Source organism: Mauremys mutica, chromosome 6, assembly GCF_020497125.1.
Source record: "Mauremys mutica isolate MM-2020 ecotype Southern chromosome 6, ASM2049712v1, whole genome shotgun sequence".
In the NCBI taxonomy this organism is placed as follows: Eukaryota; Metazoa; Chordata; order Testudines; family Geoemydidae; genus Mauremys; species Mauremys mutica.
The window spans coordinates 96,088,526-96,102,867 of NC_059077.1; the positions used below are offsets into that span (position 1 = coordinate 96,088,526).

Here is a 14,342-nt window from a genome sequence, read left to right on the forward strand (position 1 = left end):
CCATATTTAATCATTTAAATAAGACCTGATTTTCAAAAGTGCCAAGCACACAATATCTCTTGTAAACTCCAAAGGCAGCTGCCATGGTGCCATATCAGGCTGCTTATTTAGGTATCTAAATATGGACTTAGTAGCCTAACTTTAGGCACCTAGTTTTGAAAGCGTGGCCTAAATCTTGATTAGAAAGTAGAGCTACTTTGTTGTACAGAATGATATTTTAGTGACAGTTTGTTCAAAGGATCCTGTCAAGTATTTTTATACCGTGTTTTAACTTTTATTTCTTTTGAATATCTTAGCAATGTGTGTTTGTAGGATCAGGACCCTTAAATCAAATTATACCTTGAAATTGCAGTGTTGACAAATTACAGTATTTTTCTCAAAAAACCCACCTTGATTTAAACATATCATTGTAGGGGATTCCCAGTGGATGGTACCCAGGAGTTACCACTGAAGTTCCAGGTATGATTATCTATTACATATCAATAGATAGGCACGTGATGCGGTACTGTAGCTAATATGCTGAACAAATAAAAATCCCTTGTACCCAGTGAGCTTCTACTATAAAAACACAAGGTGACAAAACAGAAGTGGAGAGTGTTTTTTATGGCTTAAATACTTCCTGGAAGCATGGAAACTACATGTGTGAAAACACTTCATGGTCGCACACTAACATTTGGGAAGACATTTTTTTTAAGCAATACTTGAGGTTTTATTTTCTTCCTTTGTGTCAGGTTTTTTTATTGTCAAATAAGTGGTTTCAATGCTATTTTCTGAAAAAAAATTTTTTTTTTTAAATGAAGCAAATCTATAATTGTAAGACTCAAACATAACTAGGGAGAAGATAATTAAGATGGTATGGCTTTGAATTTTTATTATCAAGGATGTTTGTGGTTAAAAAACTCTACACTACAACATATCTTATCCACCCTTCAGGCCTTTGTGAAGTCTAATTCCATACTGATTTAAACTGAAATAAATGTCCACATGAGAGGATTGCACTGATTTAACTAAATCAGCACAGTGTTCTTGTGTAGACAGGCCTCAGTTCTTTTTTTTTTTTTTTTAATTAGCTTAAAAAATGTCGTTGTTTTATAGAAGATATTGAGGGAAGAATACTAATGAAATCACTGGCACTAATCACCTGCTTTGAAGTTGACATCATTTCACCTGTTACTGAAAGCATGACCATCTTATTGATGGTCATTTTAAAAAATTGGCTGTAGGGGGCAGAGAACCCTGACAGATACAGCAACATTTGCCATTCTTGTATTTAGATGTGATTTTAATGGAATAACGTCACTTTTGCTGTCAATTGGAATCTGGGCTGATCAGGAACCAAAGCAGCTTCCAGCTTAACTTTAGCATTTCAGGGAGCTGCTCCTAGTTATGCCTGGGCTACCTCTGAGCATCTTTGCAACCCAGAGCTGTGCAGAATTACTGAAGCACTGTGCGCTATACCTCTGCCTCTCCTGCCTGCAGGTAAGCAGGCAGTCCCCCACCTGCCATACCAGAGCTTAGGAGATCTCTGGGTAAGACAGTGGTTAGGATTTATCTTATGTAGTACCTGTGTAGGGGGAATTCTCCTCTTGGTCAGCTAAGGGTCTTTTATGGCCCCTATGCTCTGTTACAGCAGAGTTCAGGGACTGAAGGGAGAATCCTTCCACATGTTTTTATTTGTACTATTAGGTGTCTTACACGCTACTGACACTGCAGTGTTTCAAAATAACAACTGTCAAACTGCTGTTTTTGATCTTCTTGAAGCAGTGAGGCTAAATGTGGTGTCACTCACAACCAGTGCACTATATGTTCTGTGGAGATGTACTTACATACAAACATGAAGAACCCTGGCATAATTGTAACAAAAAATTACCATCCAGGCATAACATTTACCTCTATGCCCATTGTTATGATAATGAAACAATATTTTAATAGTTTATGGTGCTTAAAAAATACTCTTCCTGGTTGACTAGAATGTTTCATGTCTAGTATAAAGAGAGGCTACAAATAAAGTAAAACCTTCTGACGGTGATATACTCTGCTCCATTTTGGCATAGAAATTTCTTTGCCAAGGATTTATCATGCTCTTTCCACATGCACACTTATTTCTAGATTGTGTGGAACTATTTAAAATGAACATGTTATAACTAATTCAGAAGAAAGAACTTTGTGGATGACGGCTTCTAATTGGAAGTGTTCGCTAATATTATATGACTTATTTCCTTGTTAAGCATTGTTTAATAATGCGCCTATGTTCACTTATTTCATATAAGCAGACAGACATTCCTGTGAAAGTGACAGTGGAAAGTGCTTCTGCATCTGAAACTGAAGAGACAGAAGGGACTTTAGGGGACATTATGCATGATCCTGATTTGACAGAATCCCTGGTTAAAACTAATGTAAGACGATATCAGCAATTACGGGTAAGAAGAAATAATTTTGTTCTTCAGATTTTTCAAAAGATGAGTGCATAGAGCTTCTATTTTTCCAGAAAAATGGGTTTTTAGAATTAGGTTTAAATGGGTAAATAATCACTGAAATGGAACTCTGAATATTTGCATACTTCTGTTATACTGTATGGCAGGGGTTCTCAAACTGGGGGTCAGGACCCCTCAGGGGGTCTCAAGGTCATAACATGGGTCACGAGCTGTCAACCTCCACCCCAAACCCTGCTTGCCTCCAGCATTTATAATAGTGTTAAATATATTAAAAAGGGTGTTTACTTTAATTTATTAGGGGGGTCGCACTCAGAGGCTTGCAATGTGAAAGGGGTTGCCAGTTTTAAAAAAAAAAAAGTTTGAGACCCACTGATATATGGTTTATAGGCCTCAATTCAACAGGGTACTTTAAGCAACTCCTGTCCTCAGTGGTTAAGGAGAACAGTTTATTACCCTGCTCTTTACAAAAACATTTTACATACTTGAAGATTGTTATTCTGTCCCCCATCAGTCTTCTCTTCTCCAGACTAAACAAACCAAGTTTTTTCAGTGTTTCCTCATGGGTCATGTTTCTAGACCTGTAATAATTTTTGTTGCTCTCCTCTGGACTTCCTTCAATTTATCCTTTTCTTTCTGGAAATGTTGTGCCCAGTGCTGGACACAGTACTTCAGCTGAGGCCTTATCAGTGCTGAGTAGATATTACACACATTTAGTTTGTGAGCCACTGTAAGCCCCAGATTGTTTTCTGCAGTACTCCTTCCTAAGCAGTCATTTCCCAATTTCTGTTTGTGCAATTGATTATTCCTTCTGATGTGGAATACTTTGCACTTGTCCTTATTGAATTTCATTCTATCTAATTCAGACAATTTTTCTAGTTTGTCAAGATCATTTTAAATTTTAATCTTGTCCTCCAAAGCGCCTGCAACCCCTCCCAGTTTGGTATCTTCTGTAAACTTTATAAGTGTACTTTCTGTGCCATTATCCAAATAATGTATTAAGATATTGAAGAGAACTGGACGCAGGACAGATCCCTGCAGGGACCCCACTTGACATGCCCTTCCAGATAGAGAGTAATCAATGATTCACAGTCAGAGTACAGTTTTCCAACCAGTTGCACATCTGCTTATCATAGGTTTGTCTAGGCTATATTTCCCTAGTTTGTTTATGAGAAAGTCGTGTGAGACAGTATCAAAAGCCTTACTAAAGTCTAGATATATCACATCTGCTTTTCCCCAACCACAGGGCTTGTTACCCTGGCAAAGAAGCCTATTGGCTTGATATGATTTGTTCATGACAAATCCACGTTGTCTGTTACTTATCACTTTATTATCTTAGATGCTTACAAATTCATTGTTTTTATTTATTTATTTTTTTGCTCTGTTATCTTTTAGAGTACTAAAGTTAAGCTGACTGGTCTATAACTCCCTGGGTTTTCCTTAGTGCCCCCTTTCTATAGATAAGTACTATATTGCACTTTTTTAGTCTTCTGGGATCTCTCCCATCCTTCACGAGTTCTCACAGATAATCACTAATGGCTTAGTGATCTTTTCAGCTGGTTCTTTAAGTATTCTAGGATGTATTTTGTCAGGTCCTACTGACTTGAAGACATTTAAGTAATTCTTAATTTGCATTTTCCCCTAATCTAGCCTCAGATCCTACCCCATTTACACTGATGTTCACTGTTAGTTGTCTGATCACTGCTAACCTTTTTGGTGAAAATGAAGCAAAGGCATTTAACACTTAAGCTATTGCTGTATTTTCTGTTACTGTGTTTCAGTTCTCTTTTGAGGAATGAGCCTACCTTGTCCTTGGTCTTCCTCTTGCTTCTAATGTATTTGTAAAATGTTTCATGATGTACGAATCTATTAGAGCAATAATGAGGAGGTTATTTCTGCTGTTTCGTTAAAAATTCATAGAGGGAGTAAATGTATTTTTAACAGTTTTTTTTTATTAAAATACTTCAATGTACTTTTTACAAAAATGTTTAAAAAAGTAAATTGAAATTAGTTACTTTAAAGCTCCATTTGCAGTCGAGCTTTATAGTAACATCTTTTTCATTTCCTCATTATTCTTCCCAATTCTTCTGCTTGCTATCTATAGCAAAATGAAGAGTGATAGCAAGACTCCCTGACAGCTGCTACAAACATCTTCATACAGTGTGTTATAATGATGTGTTGAAGAGAAGGAAAATAAACGGTTTGTTTTAATGGCTCAGTAATACTGCTATGATAATATAATAGCATTACTATAAAACACTCCCCCTCAGGCAGAATAACTAGACACTGAAATGCTAGTCGTTGAGAATCTAGTTTGCAAAAGATATCTTGCCACCAAATTAACATAATTTTAAACCACACACTTGCAGTGGGATTTGCTTCAGATCAGGTCATTTGAGCTATCATTCATTGTATCTGATTGTACTGATTAGGTTCTTAAAGATTTATCCAAGGACATAGATAGGTTTTTATGTAATCAAACGAAATAAAATAAAAATAAAATATTAACTTATTTAGCTTAGTGGCAGATTTATGTTTTCTGAGCATAGAGAATGATTGGGATCTGGAGCGGACAGCAGAATGACTGTACGTCAACATAGGTTCTCTTGCGAAGGGAGAATCTACTACATGTCTTACTTGAAAAATCCTAGACAGGGAAAGGGGATGGAGGATAAAGGGAGTAGGTATTTTTTATATTTAGAACAAAGCTTCTCTTGGAGGGTGAACAAATTCAGTACATTTTGAAACATACCTGAAAAATGCCTTCAGAGTGTCCTGCCCTTCCTATTAAATGAGGGCCAGATTCTGATACCTGTCACATTGAGGAAGTAGTACCTGGTGCAATGGGTAGTTGGTTTATTTCAATGCGACTATTCAAGGATCAGAGTACTATTGAATGTGAAAAGGGTGACCTAATGTGGCATTTAAATTTATTGCTTCCTTTTGTCCTATGCTTCTTGCCATAATGGCAGCTTACAGTCTCTTTAATTCTTATGTTCAATAAAATATTTTAGTTACTGTAGTTCATTTTTGAAACAAGATAAAGCGATTCTGAAATTTTAAATGAAAACCCCAGTGTTTTTCAAAACTGAATTAAAATAGGAACTGATATAGTCCTTCCCTCCACTAGAGGGAATCAGAAGTGCTTGAATTGGCTCTCATGCATAGTGGAAAGCTCTAAGGATTATACAGTTATAAATAGTGATTTAAATGGTGGACTTCACCCTCTACATAGTCCAATCTTTAACTTTACATAAGCACTGCAGGTGTTTATATAATATGTGAAAAGAGTTAACCCGTTTTTTTCCTTTTAGTTTTTAAAAGCTAATCAGTCTGGTAATTTATCTAGTATTAGTGATCTAATGTGAAACCATAACTGCAAAGGCGTTAAGGGCAGATTTTGTTTTCTCCTTAAACCTATCCCAGTAGTATCCGTGGAATTCTTTAAGGCTCTTGTTACAGTCTTCTCTCTGTGTTTCACTTATGCAAGTCAGAAACTGTCTGCAGATATAACTCCCTTGACAAACTTAAATAAAAGGATTTTCTGCATAAGGACTGCAGAAGAAGGTAAACTAATAAAAGGACACATTTCAAAAGTGAGTACCAAGGCTGCACAGCAAACCTGGAACATACGTCCGTTTTAGTATGACAAATGGGTGCAATTAAGTCAACTTCATTTGAAATTTTGGCTTCTAATAATACTTAGGAGGAGAGTCACCAGAAATTGTTTTTTTCTCTCTACAGTGCAGACATTTATTTGCTAGTTCCTAATTAAGGGCCTAATCCTGCAAACACTTTCAGTGGTAGTGCCTACCACTTCTTTGGGACTGTTAACAGTAGTAAGCATCAGAGGGGTAGCCGTGCTAGTCTGGTTCTGTAGAAGCAGCAAAGAATCCTGTGGCACCTTATAGACTAACAGACGTTTTGTAGCATGAGCTTTCGTGGGTGAATACCCACTTCTTCGGATGCAAGTGTAGTAAGCAGTGTGCCAGTAGTGTTTGCATTATTGGGCAAATGTCTAAGACTTAATGTACTTTTGATGGGCAAGTATGTAATAATGATAATTAAGAAGTCTGTTACATGTGGTATATTAAACCGGCAGAGCCTAGTTAAAGAATTTATTTATTGACTTGATATTACAAAATGTAATAGATGGCCATGAAATTGTTAGACCTAAAGAATTATTGTAGGGCTGTTTGCAGTACCATTTTAAAGTTTATCCTTTATTATTATTATTTTATTATTTACAAGCCTCTATTTTCAGGGGTTTAACCCTGCTATAAACTTTTGCCCTGGGAAGAAATGTAGTGACTTAGCCAGAACAGCAAACATTAAAATAAATAAACTTTGCCACCCTTTGAATGCTGAACCAAATTTCTTCCCAGGGCAAAAGTATATATTGGTATTTTAAAACCCTAAAAACAAGAGAATTACTTGGTAACATTAGAGAAAAACTTAAATGATGCAAAGAGCACTTTGAGAATCGGTCAGATCCATAAAATCTATGGCTGACTCCAAAATTCTTCTTCAAGCATTGCCTGCCTGGATTCCAGGATGAGGCGGTATATGCACCTCAGCATGCAAATATGGAACTTTCTGGATGCTAGTGTCTCTGGTGCACTATCTTGTTGTTGTCCTCTCCTACCCATCAGACAATGTCGAAGGAGATGCAACCCCAACTATTACGCAATTTCTTCTGATGTAGGCAAGAAGCAGGAATGCAGTAACATCTGCTGTCTGTTCCCTCAGAAAAACCTTTGAGGGTTTTTTTTGTTTTTGTTTTTTTTTTAATGCTCTTAGGGTATTTTTAATGTAGTGTTACACATTGGCCAAAAAAAAAAATCAGTTTTGGAATTATTGGAATGTTTTCCTAAGCATCTCTGACTCCTCTCCCCCCCCCCCCGCAAGTCCCCCGTTTTCTTGATTTGTGATAGCGAAGACCAATTCGCCTTTGTAATGGCATAAAGTCTGCCATAGACAAGTACCTTTAGCGCTTGTGAAGGAAGAAGTCTGTATCCAGCTAGATTTGTCTCTAAGATAAGTTTCTGTGAGGCTTTCTACATATCAGTAGCTATCCTTGCACAAACTCTCCTCTGGCTCTGAGTACCTGGAGGAAAATGAGGCTGTAGAAGGCCCATTCTCATATTTTTTGTCTGTGAATGATCCTGTCACTTGAACCACCAGCTTCCCTAACTCAGGATTTCAAGACTTTCCAGAAACTCTTGAGAAGCCTAGCTGAAGTCCTGCACTTTGAGTTGTTTGTAACTTGTTACTGAATAATTCTGTCAGCATCTTTTTTTAACTAAGGTCTGGTCCACACTAAGAAGCGGGGTCGAACTAGGGTACGCAAATTCAGCTACGTGAATAGCGTAGCTGAATTCGAAGTACCCTAGTTCGAACTACTCACCCGTCCAGACGCCGCGGAATCGAAGTCCGCGGCTCCAAGGTCGACTCCGCCACCGCCTTTTGCAGTGGTGGAGTACCGGAGTTCGAACTATCGCTTCCGGAGTTCGAACTATCGCGTCCAGATTAGACGCGATAGTTCGAACTCCGAGAAGTCGAACTCACCGCGTCGACCCGGCTCGTAAGTGTAGACTAGCCCTAAGTGTGTTCTAGAACTTGTAATAGATCTCTTGCTTATCCCTAGATCCATTCCTCCCACCTCCTAAAAGAGCTGACTTTTTTTAAAGTTCCTCAAGAGTATCGTTTTTAATATTCCTACTGTCTCAGACACTCTGATCAGCTGTGGCTCATGGGAATTTGATTGATTGCATCAATGTGTACTAACTTCCCATCTTACCCACTATTTTGGAGTCTTACAGTAGATTGTTGATATTAGAGGAAGGAACTGAATGCCAGTTGCGTATCTGTTCCCTAATGTGAACTTGAGTGATGGTACATGTAGCACCAAAAGACATTGCTATCCAAAAAGTTCAGAGGCTGTGCACAATACCTACATTTTGGATCCAAGCATATAATCATGTGGGAGAACCACAGTTATAAGGACAAGCAACTCTTGGTTTTGTTTTTTTAATTTGGTGCCACACAAGACCACATTAGTTATAGTACCTTAAATGGGATAACGGATGGAAGAATCTTTGTTTCTAAGTGCTTCTAATAGTAGTGTTGGCCAATCCTGACAAAATAAGCTCCATGTGTGACCTGTCACTTGAGGAGAGGCAGCCAATTAGCCTCTCCAGCCCTTGTCGTATACATCTTTGCTACAGCTCTGCTCTACTTTCCTTTTAGCCTATGCAGCTTTCCATCTTCACTGATCAGTATTCAAGAATCTCTCATACATTGGTGGTCTTGGAGCATGGTATAAAAGAGGAGTATAATCCAAAATGTCATATTCCAATTTAGTCTTCCTTTCTTTTATCTGAATTCGTTAATTTTGATTGAGACCTTTATTTTCTTTTGTTGCCTTATAATAATAATAATTATTATTGTTTATTAACCCTACCAAAGTGTTTGGGTCCTGAAAAATAAAAATATTAAAATATAATTAAAATAAGCTCTTTAATCCAATCAAGTAACCAATTGAGGGGAGATTTAGTATTGGAAGGTAACACCTATAACTTTGAAATCTTCATATTTCTGTAAACATTCACAGTCCTGGATGATAAATGTAGCTATCAAGTAAAAATGCATTTTACTTTTTCTAAACCCACTCTGAGATTTGACCAGTTAGGCTTATTTATTTTTAAAACAAGACAGACAAAAAGAAAAACAGAAACGATCCCTGAATTTATAGTTGGCGACACAAGAATATTGAATAACAATATTGAAAAACTTTAAAATAACATTTAAAGTTTTAAAGTAAACATTTTAGTCACATTTAACTTTTTTATTTTCATCTGGCTAAATGATATTGCCATTTTGTTAGAAAACAAAAAGTATTTTTTTCTCCTTCCTTCACCATCAAATCACAGCACTGCCTCAAAACTACATATTAGTAAACCAAAAATAACGTTCTTGCAGACAGCTATATCATATCTATAATGTTATGGACTAAAAGTATACATCCAGTTAGAACACAAATATATTTATAGAGTATTCTAGGTGTGTCTGATACTTTAAAGATACTATTTTACTTTCTGACAGACAGAGTTGGAAGAATGTCTATTAAAATTAAAGGAAGAAAGAAAGGCAAGAGTAAAGGCTGATGAACGGATAATGGAGGTAGTTATTGTTTGTTTAATATTTAATATCAGTTCACATTTGCTTTTATAGCTGCATATGTCGTATTATCTAAACGTTTAGTTTGGAGTAACTATCAATGACAATTATGTGTGTGCATTAATATATTCTATAATGGTCAAGCCAAATTATATGAACTAGTTTTAAAAAAAAATCTAGGGTTTTAATTGCTTTAAAATGACTAGTTCCATTCTTTTCTATAGAGGCTCATAGTACATCGATGAGCCTGGTATATCTGAATACTTTCCAGTAGTGTATTAAGTGACATGACTAACATCCGTCCTGTGGTGTTTGTTCTCTCACCATCACCAAAGAAATGCATACAAGGGAGTGACTTGTTAGATAGAATGCTGTTTTTTAATATACATGCTGCTATATGCTAGAGAAGGCAAGGTCAAAGAAATGCATATTTCAGTTGGCATTGAAGGTGGTGAGGTTTATGATGGTCTTTAGTTCCTGAGGGCGTTCATTCCACAGACTTGGATTGGCTTCTGAGTATGTTCTGTCTTCCATGCACATGAACTTCACCCTTATTATGAAGAGCTGCATTGTGGCACAGGAGCATAATTGATGACCACGGTCTTTATCATGGAGCTTTAGGTGATTCTTTTTAGATATCCTGGAGCACCTTGAAGATAAGGACCAACACCTTGAACTTGATTTTATATTCTATGGGAAGCCAATGTGGAACAGAGGACAGGGTTGATGTCTTCACAGTAGCCTGTACTGCTGAGAGAGACAGTGCGGCATTCTGTACCAGTTAGTTTCCTAAATACTGCAGGCTTCATGCCCAGGTATATTGCATTGCTGTAGTCCCAGCTAAGAAAAGATGTGAATAACTAAGGTCAAAGTAATGTGTGTCATTTACCAGCTTTAGAGAAATGACAACGTTTGTATTTAGTAATGTGTGTTTGCCCTCTTGGTCTCTCACTGCTGGTCCCATTTCAGAGCCTTGAACTCCAGTTTTAGCCCAGCTTCTGTTTCAGTGTGCTTTCAGTATCTAGCATCCAGGCCACTTCGATTGTTCACTTTTTGTTAAGAGTGATTAATCTTTGATTGCTTGTTATTTACAATAGGCAATCAATTAACTATTTCTCTGTGGAGTTACTAGAAAGATTCTCCTGGTTAGAGAGTAACAAGTAAATAGGATTCCTTTAAACAAAACTCAGCTTCAAAGAAACAGAATGTATGAGTGGATTTGAGTTCTTATGTAGAGTTTAGATTGGGGGTAAATGTTGGGGTTTTAATGTGGCAGTACTCTTCCAAGCTCAACCCATGTGAGTTGCCATGAGGCATCACTCCCAGTACAGGATGTGGATGTCCAAAATATAATTCTGTGTACACTCTAGGCTCCATTGGACAACTTGAGCTTGGCTGTCCCTCAGTAGATTTGGAATAATATCTGTGGGCACTTCTGAGCTCCTAGGGCTTGGCTTCCCATTGGTGGGGTGCTTAGATGTCTTGCTGGGCTTTTTTGGCTTGGCTCTCCCTTAATGGGGATCAGATGCTCTACTCTGCGAAGCCCCTTGTTTGGGGAGGAAAAAGATAAGTCATGGTACTCTTTCAAACACCACCCATGGTAGATTTGCAGATCTGTAAATCCCTCTCCTTTCTTACATGCTTTGATGAACAATGAAATACTTAGGCCATGTCTACACTACCAATTACATTGGCAAAGCTTATGTCGCTTAGGGGTGCGAATAGAACACCCCCCGAGTAACATAGTTTTGCCAGCATAAGTGGTAGTGTGCACAGTGCTATGTTGTCAGGAGAGCTTCTCCCACTGACATAGCTACCACCGCTCATTGTGGGTGGTTTAATTATGTTGACGGGAGAGCCCTCTCCTGTCAGCATAGAGTGGCTACATGAGAGATTATGCTGCCGCGCAGCTGCATCAGTACAGCTGTGCTCCTTGTAAGGTCTCTAGTGTAGACATAGCCTTAGAGTTGACATTCAAATCATCTTCAGTGCGCATCTGAATTAAGACCTCACTAAGAAGTATGAGGGACTGTTCACAACTTTCAAAGCTATTGTTACAAATTCAGGAGGACACTGCTGCACTGCAGACTTGCTTTTTTTCTTAAATGAAAGCTAAAATTCTCAGTCACAAAAAGGCAGCTGGCAAAAGGTGCCACTGTACTGGCCCAATATGAGATCTGGTTTAGACACATATAACACTAAATATAAAGAGAATACTAACCTTTGCTAAGAGATGTCTCTTTGTTGATGATGATTACACTGTCTTGGTTGTTTAAAGTGTTTCACAGAACACTTTTTTCAGCTAAAAGAGCGCAGTTTGAAATGCCTTACATCCTTTTTCAAGGCTTATATCATCCTCAGTGATAACATTGTGATACTTACTTTTTTCTCACCCTTTTTTGTAGCTGGAAGTTGAAAATGCCCGATTAAGGAATCTAAACTTCTCTCTGTCTGAGGTTCTTCATGCGCAGTCAGTAACCAACATGATTCTGGAAGATGAAGGTGTTCTGGGCAGCATTGAGACCTCTTTCCAAAAGTTTCATGCTTTTTTAGACCTTCTTAAAGATGCTGGGTAGGTTATCGTAATATCTGAGTATTTTACCTTGTTCTGTTACATCTTCCACCTGTTCCTGCCCCCATCTTCCTCCTGATAGGGCATGCCTCCCCTTCAGGTGTCTAAGAGGATCTCATGGGTCTCCTAGACACCTGGAGGGGAGGTATGCACTATCAGGAGTAAATAGAAAATAAACTTCCCCCCTCCCAACTCTTTTTCCTCAGTAGAACCAATGACTCAGACTAACCCAAATCCAAATTTACTTACCTGTCTCTAGGATAGACTTTCAGGATTTCCAACTCCCTCCTCTGTTTTTCTTTTTCTTAAGAGACAGAAGCTTCTTCTCCTTCCTTCCAAGCATTCTTTACTGGATTCACCTCCATTTCCCAGCAGCTCTGGAAATATGGCTCTTAGACATCCTAGTGCTGAGAGGGAAGTTCCTTCGCCCTCTGCACATGGGACCTCTGGTCTCAGACTCTGATCAGAGGCAGCAGTCTAAGTTTGTTTTGTTGACCCTTCTATCCTCTTTCCAAGAGCAGTTTCTCTCCCCCACTGGCTTTTTGCTTATCTCAGAAGATACAGTATGCCTTTGCCATGACAACCTTGGAATGGAGTAGCATGGCCTGGAGGCTTTCCTCTGCACTCTTAAAAGATATACACTTACAAGTCTAAATCAAAAAAGAAAAGCAAGGCCACACAAAAGCTATGGCAGAATTAAATGAACAAGTTAGTCAAAATATTTTTGGACCTTAAGTTTGGCTCTTTATTTCTTCATCTCAGACAAGACCACTAAACACAGGAAAATCTCAATCCAAAAATCTCTAATGGATTTGGTAGGCCAGATGATTAACAGTTGAATAATTAGTGGCTTTCAATCATTCTTCCATGTCTTATGAGCAAATATAGCTTTTGTAAATTTCATTCACACAGCTCTTTCCATCACCCAATCCCTGATTCAGCAGTGATAGAGGTGGTTTTCCAAATGGCTTCTGCTCCAGAAAATAATTCTATTACCTCATGAACAAATTGCTCTTGGAGAAAGATTGAAGAACTTTTTTCCTCCTGTGCAGATAACACTTCAGACATGTAAACTCTCCAGTTAGGAAGAGATTGTCTATAGAGCTCCTAGACACTGCTCCTCTGGATTTTCCTGTCTTCTTTCCTTCCTCAGAACTCAAACAACAAGCTTGACCAGACAGTGATAAATCTCATTGGCTAGGAACCATTGTTCCAAATCCAACAAAAGAGGCAATTTCCCCTGCCCCCTAGATTTTGGGGGGACGAGGTGAAAAAGAGAAGTTTGCCTTGTTTTGGGCCTTTTCAGATTGAATCTAGAGCTAGGCAATGTTTTTTTTCAGTGAATGCATTTTTCAGGGCACCGAAACTTTATTGAATTAGGCCAAATAGTTTCAGGCAGAAAAAAAGTTAAAAATTCAGAAATGTCCAAATGAACATTTTTGAATTGATATTTTCTAAACAAAATGTCTATTTGAAATTACATTTTTGTTTGACAAGAAAAACAAAAAATATCAGGTTTTTTTGGTTTGAAATGAACCAAGTTTTTGTTCCAGATTTTTTTGGTTCAACCACCACACCAAAACATCTGGATTCTCTGTAACTTGAAGTCTTTAAATTATGATTTGAGGGCTTCAGTAACTCAGCCAGAGGTTCTAGGTCTATTACAGGAGTGGGAGGGTAAGATTCTGTGGCCTGCAATGTGCATGAGGTCAGATTAGACGAATATCATGATAGTCCCTTCTCGCCTATGAGTTGTTGAGCTGGGGACATTATCCATCCAAAAGTTATACATGCAGATTATTCCCCCACCCCCAATGGTTTTCAGGCTAACTCCAGAATTTGCTCTCAACAGAAATTTTGCTTTTCACTTGTATCAGTCAATTTTCTGACCTGTTCCTGTCCTATACTCTATCACAGTGGTCCCTAACCGTTTTCGTCTGGCGGGCGCTGGATGACGAGCCACCGAGGACTGTGGCCAGTGGACAAGCATCCGCCGAAATGCTGCCGAGAAGCGGCAATGTCAAGAGGCGTCACCGCCGAAATGCCGCCAAGAAGCAGCGTCATCAAGAGGCGTCACCGCTGAAATGCTGCCAAGAAGCAGCGTCATCAAGAGGCGTCGCCGACAAAATGCCGCCAAAAATCAGCAGCATTTTTGCAGC

General features: G+C 38.3%; 1 protein-coding gene across 6 annotated transcripts in view; it reads left to right on the forward strand.

Moving 5' to 3' along the window:
- CEP78 (centrosomal protein 78) overlaps nt 1–14,342 on the forward strand; it is a 59,550-nt gene that overhangs the window by 33,462 nt on the left and 11,746 nt on the right. For 4 of the 6 annotated variants that reach the window (XM_045021644.1, XM_045021640.1, XM_045021641.1 and 1 more), the window contains 4 exons: nt 414–459; nt 2,271–2,420; nt 9,537–9,614; nt 12,017–12,183. In XM_045021644.1, the coding sequence (XP_044877579.1) occupies nt 414–459; nt 2,271–2,420; nt 9,537–9,614; nt 12,017–12,183 (441 nt within the window). The remainder of the gene's footprint in view (nt 1–413; nt 460–2,270; nt 2,421–9,536; nt 9,615–12,016; nt 12,184–14,342) is intronic. The other 2 variants (XM_045021643.1, XM_045021645.1) reach the window with 1 other exon arrangement.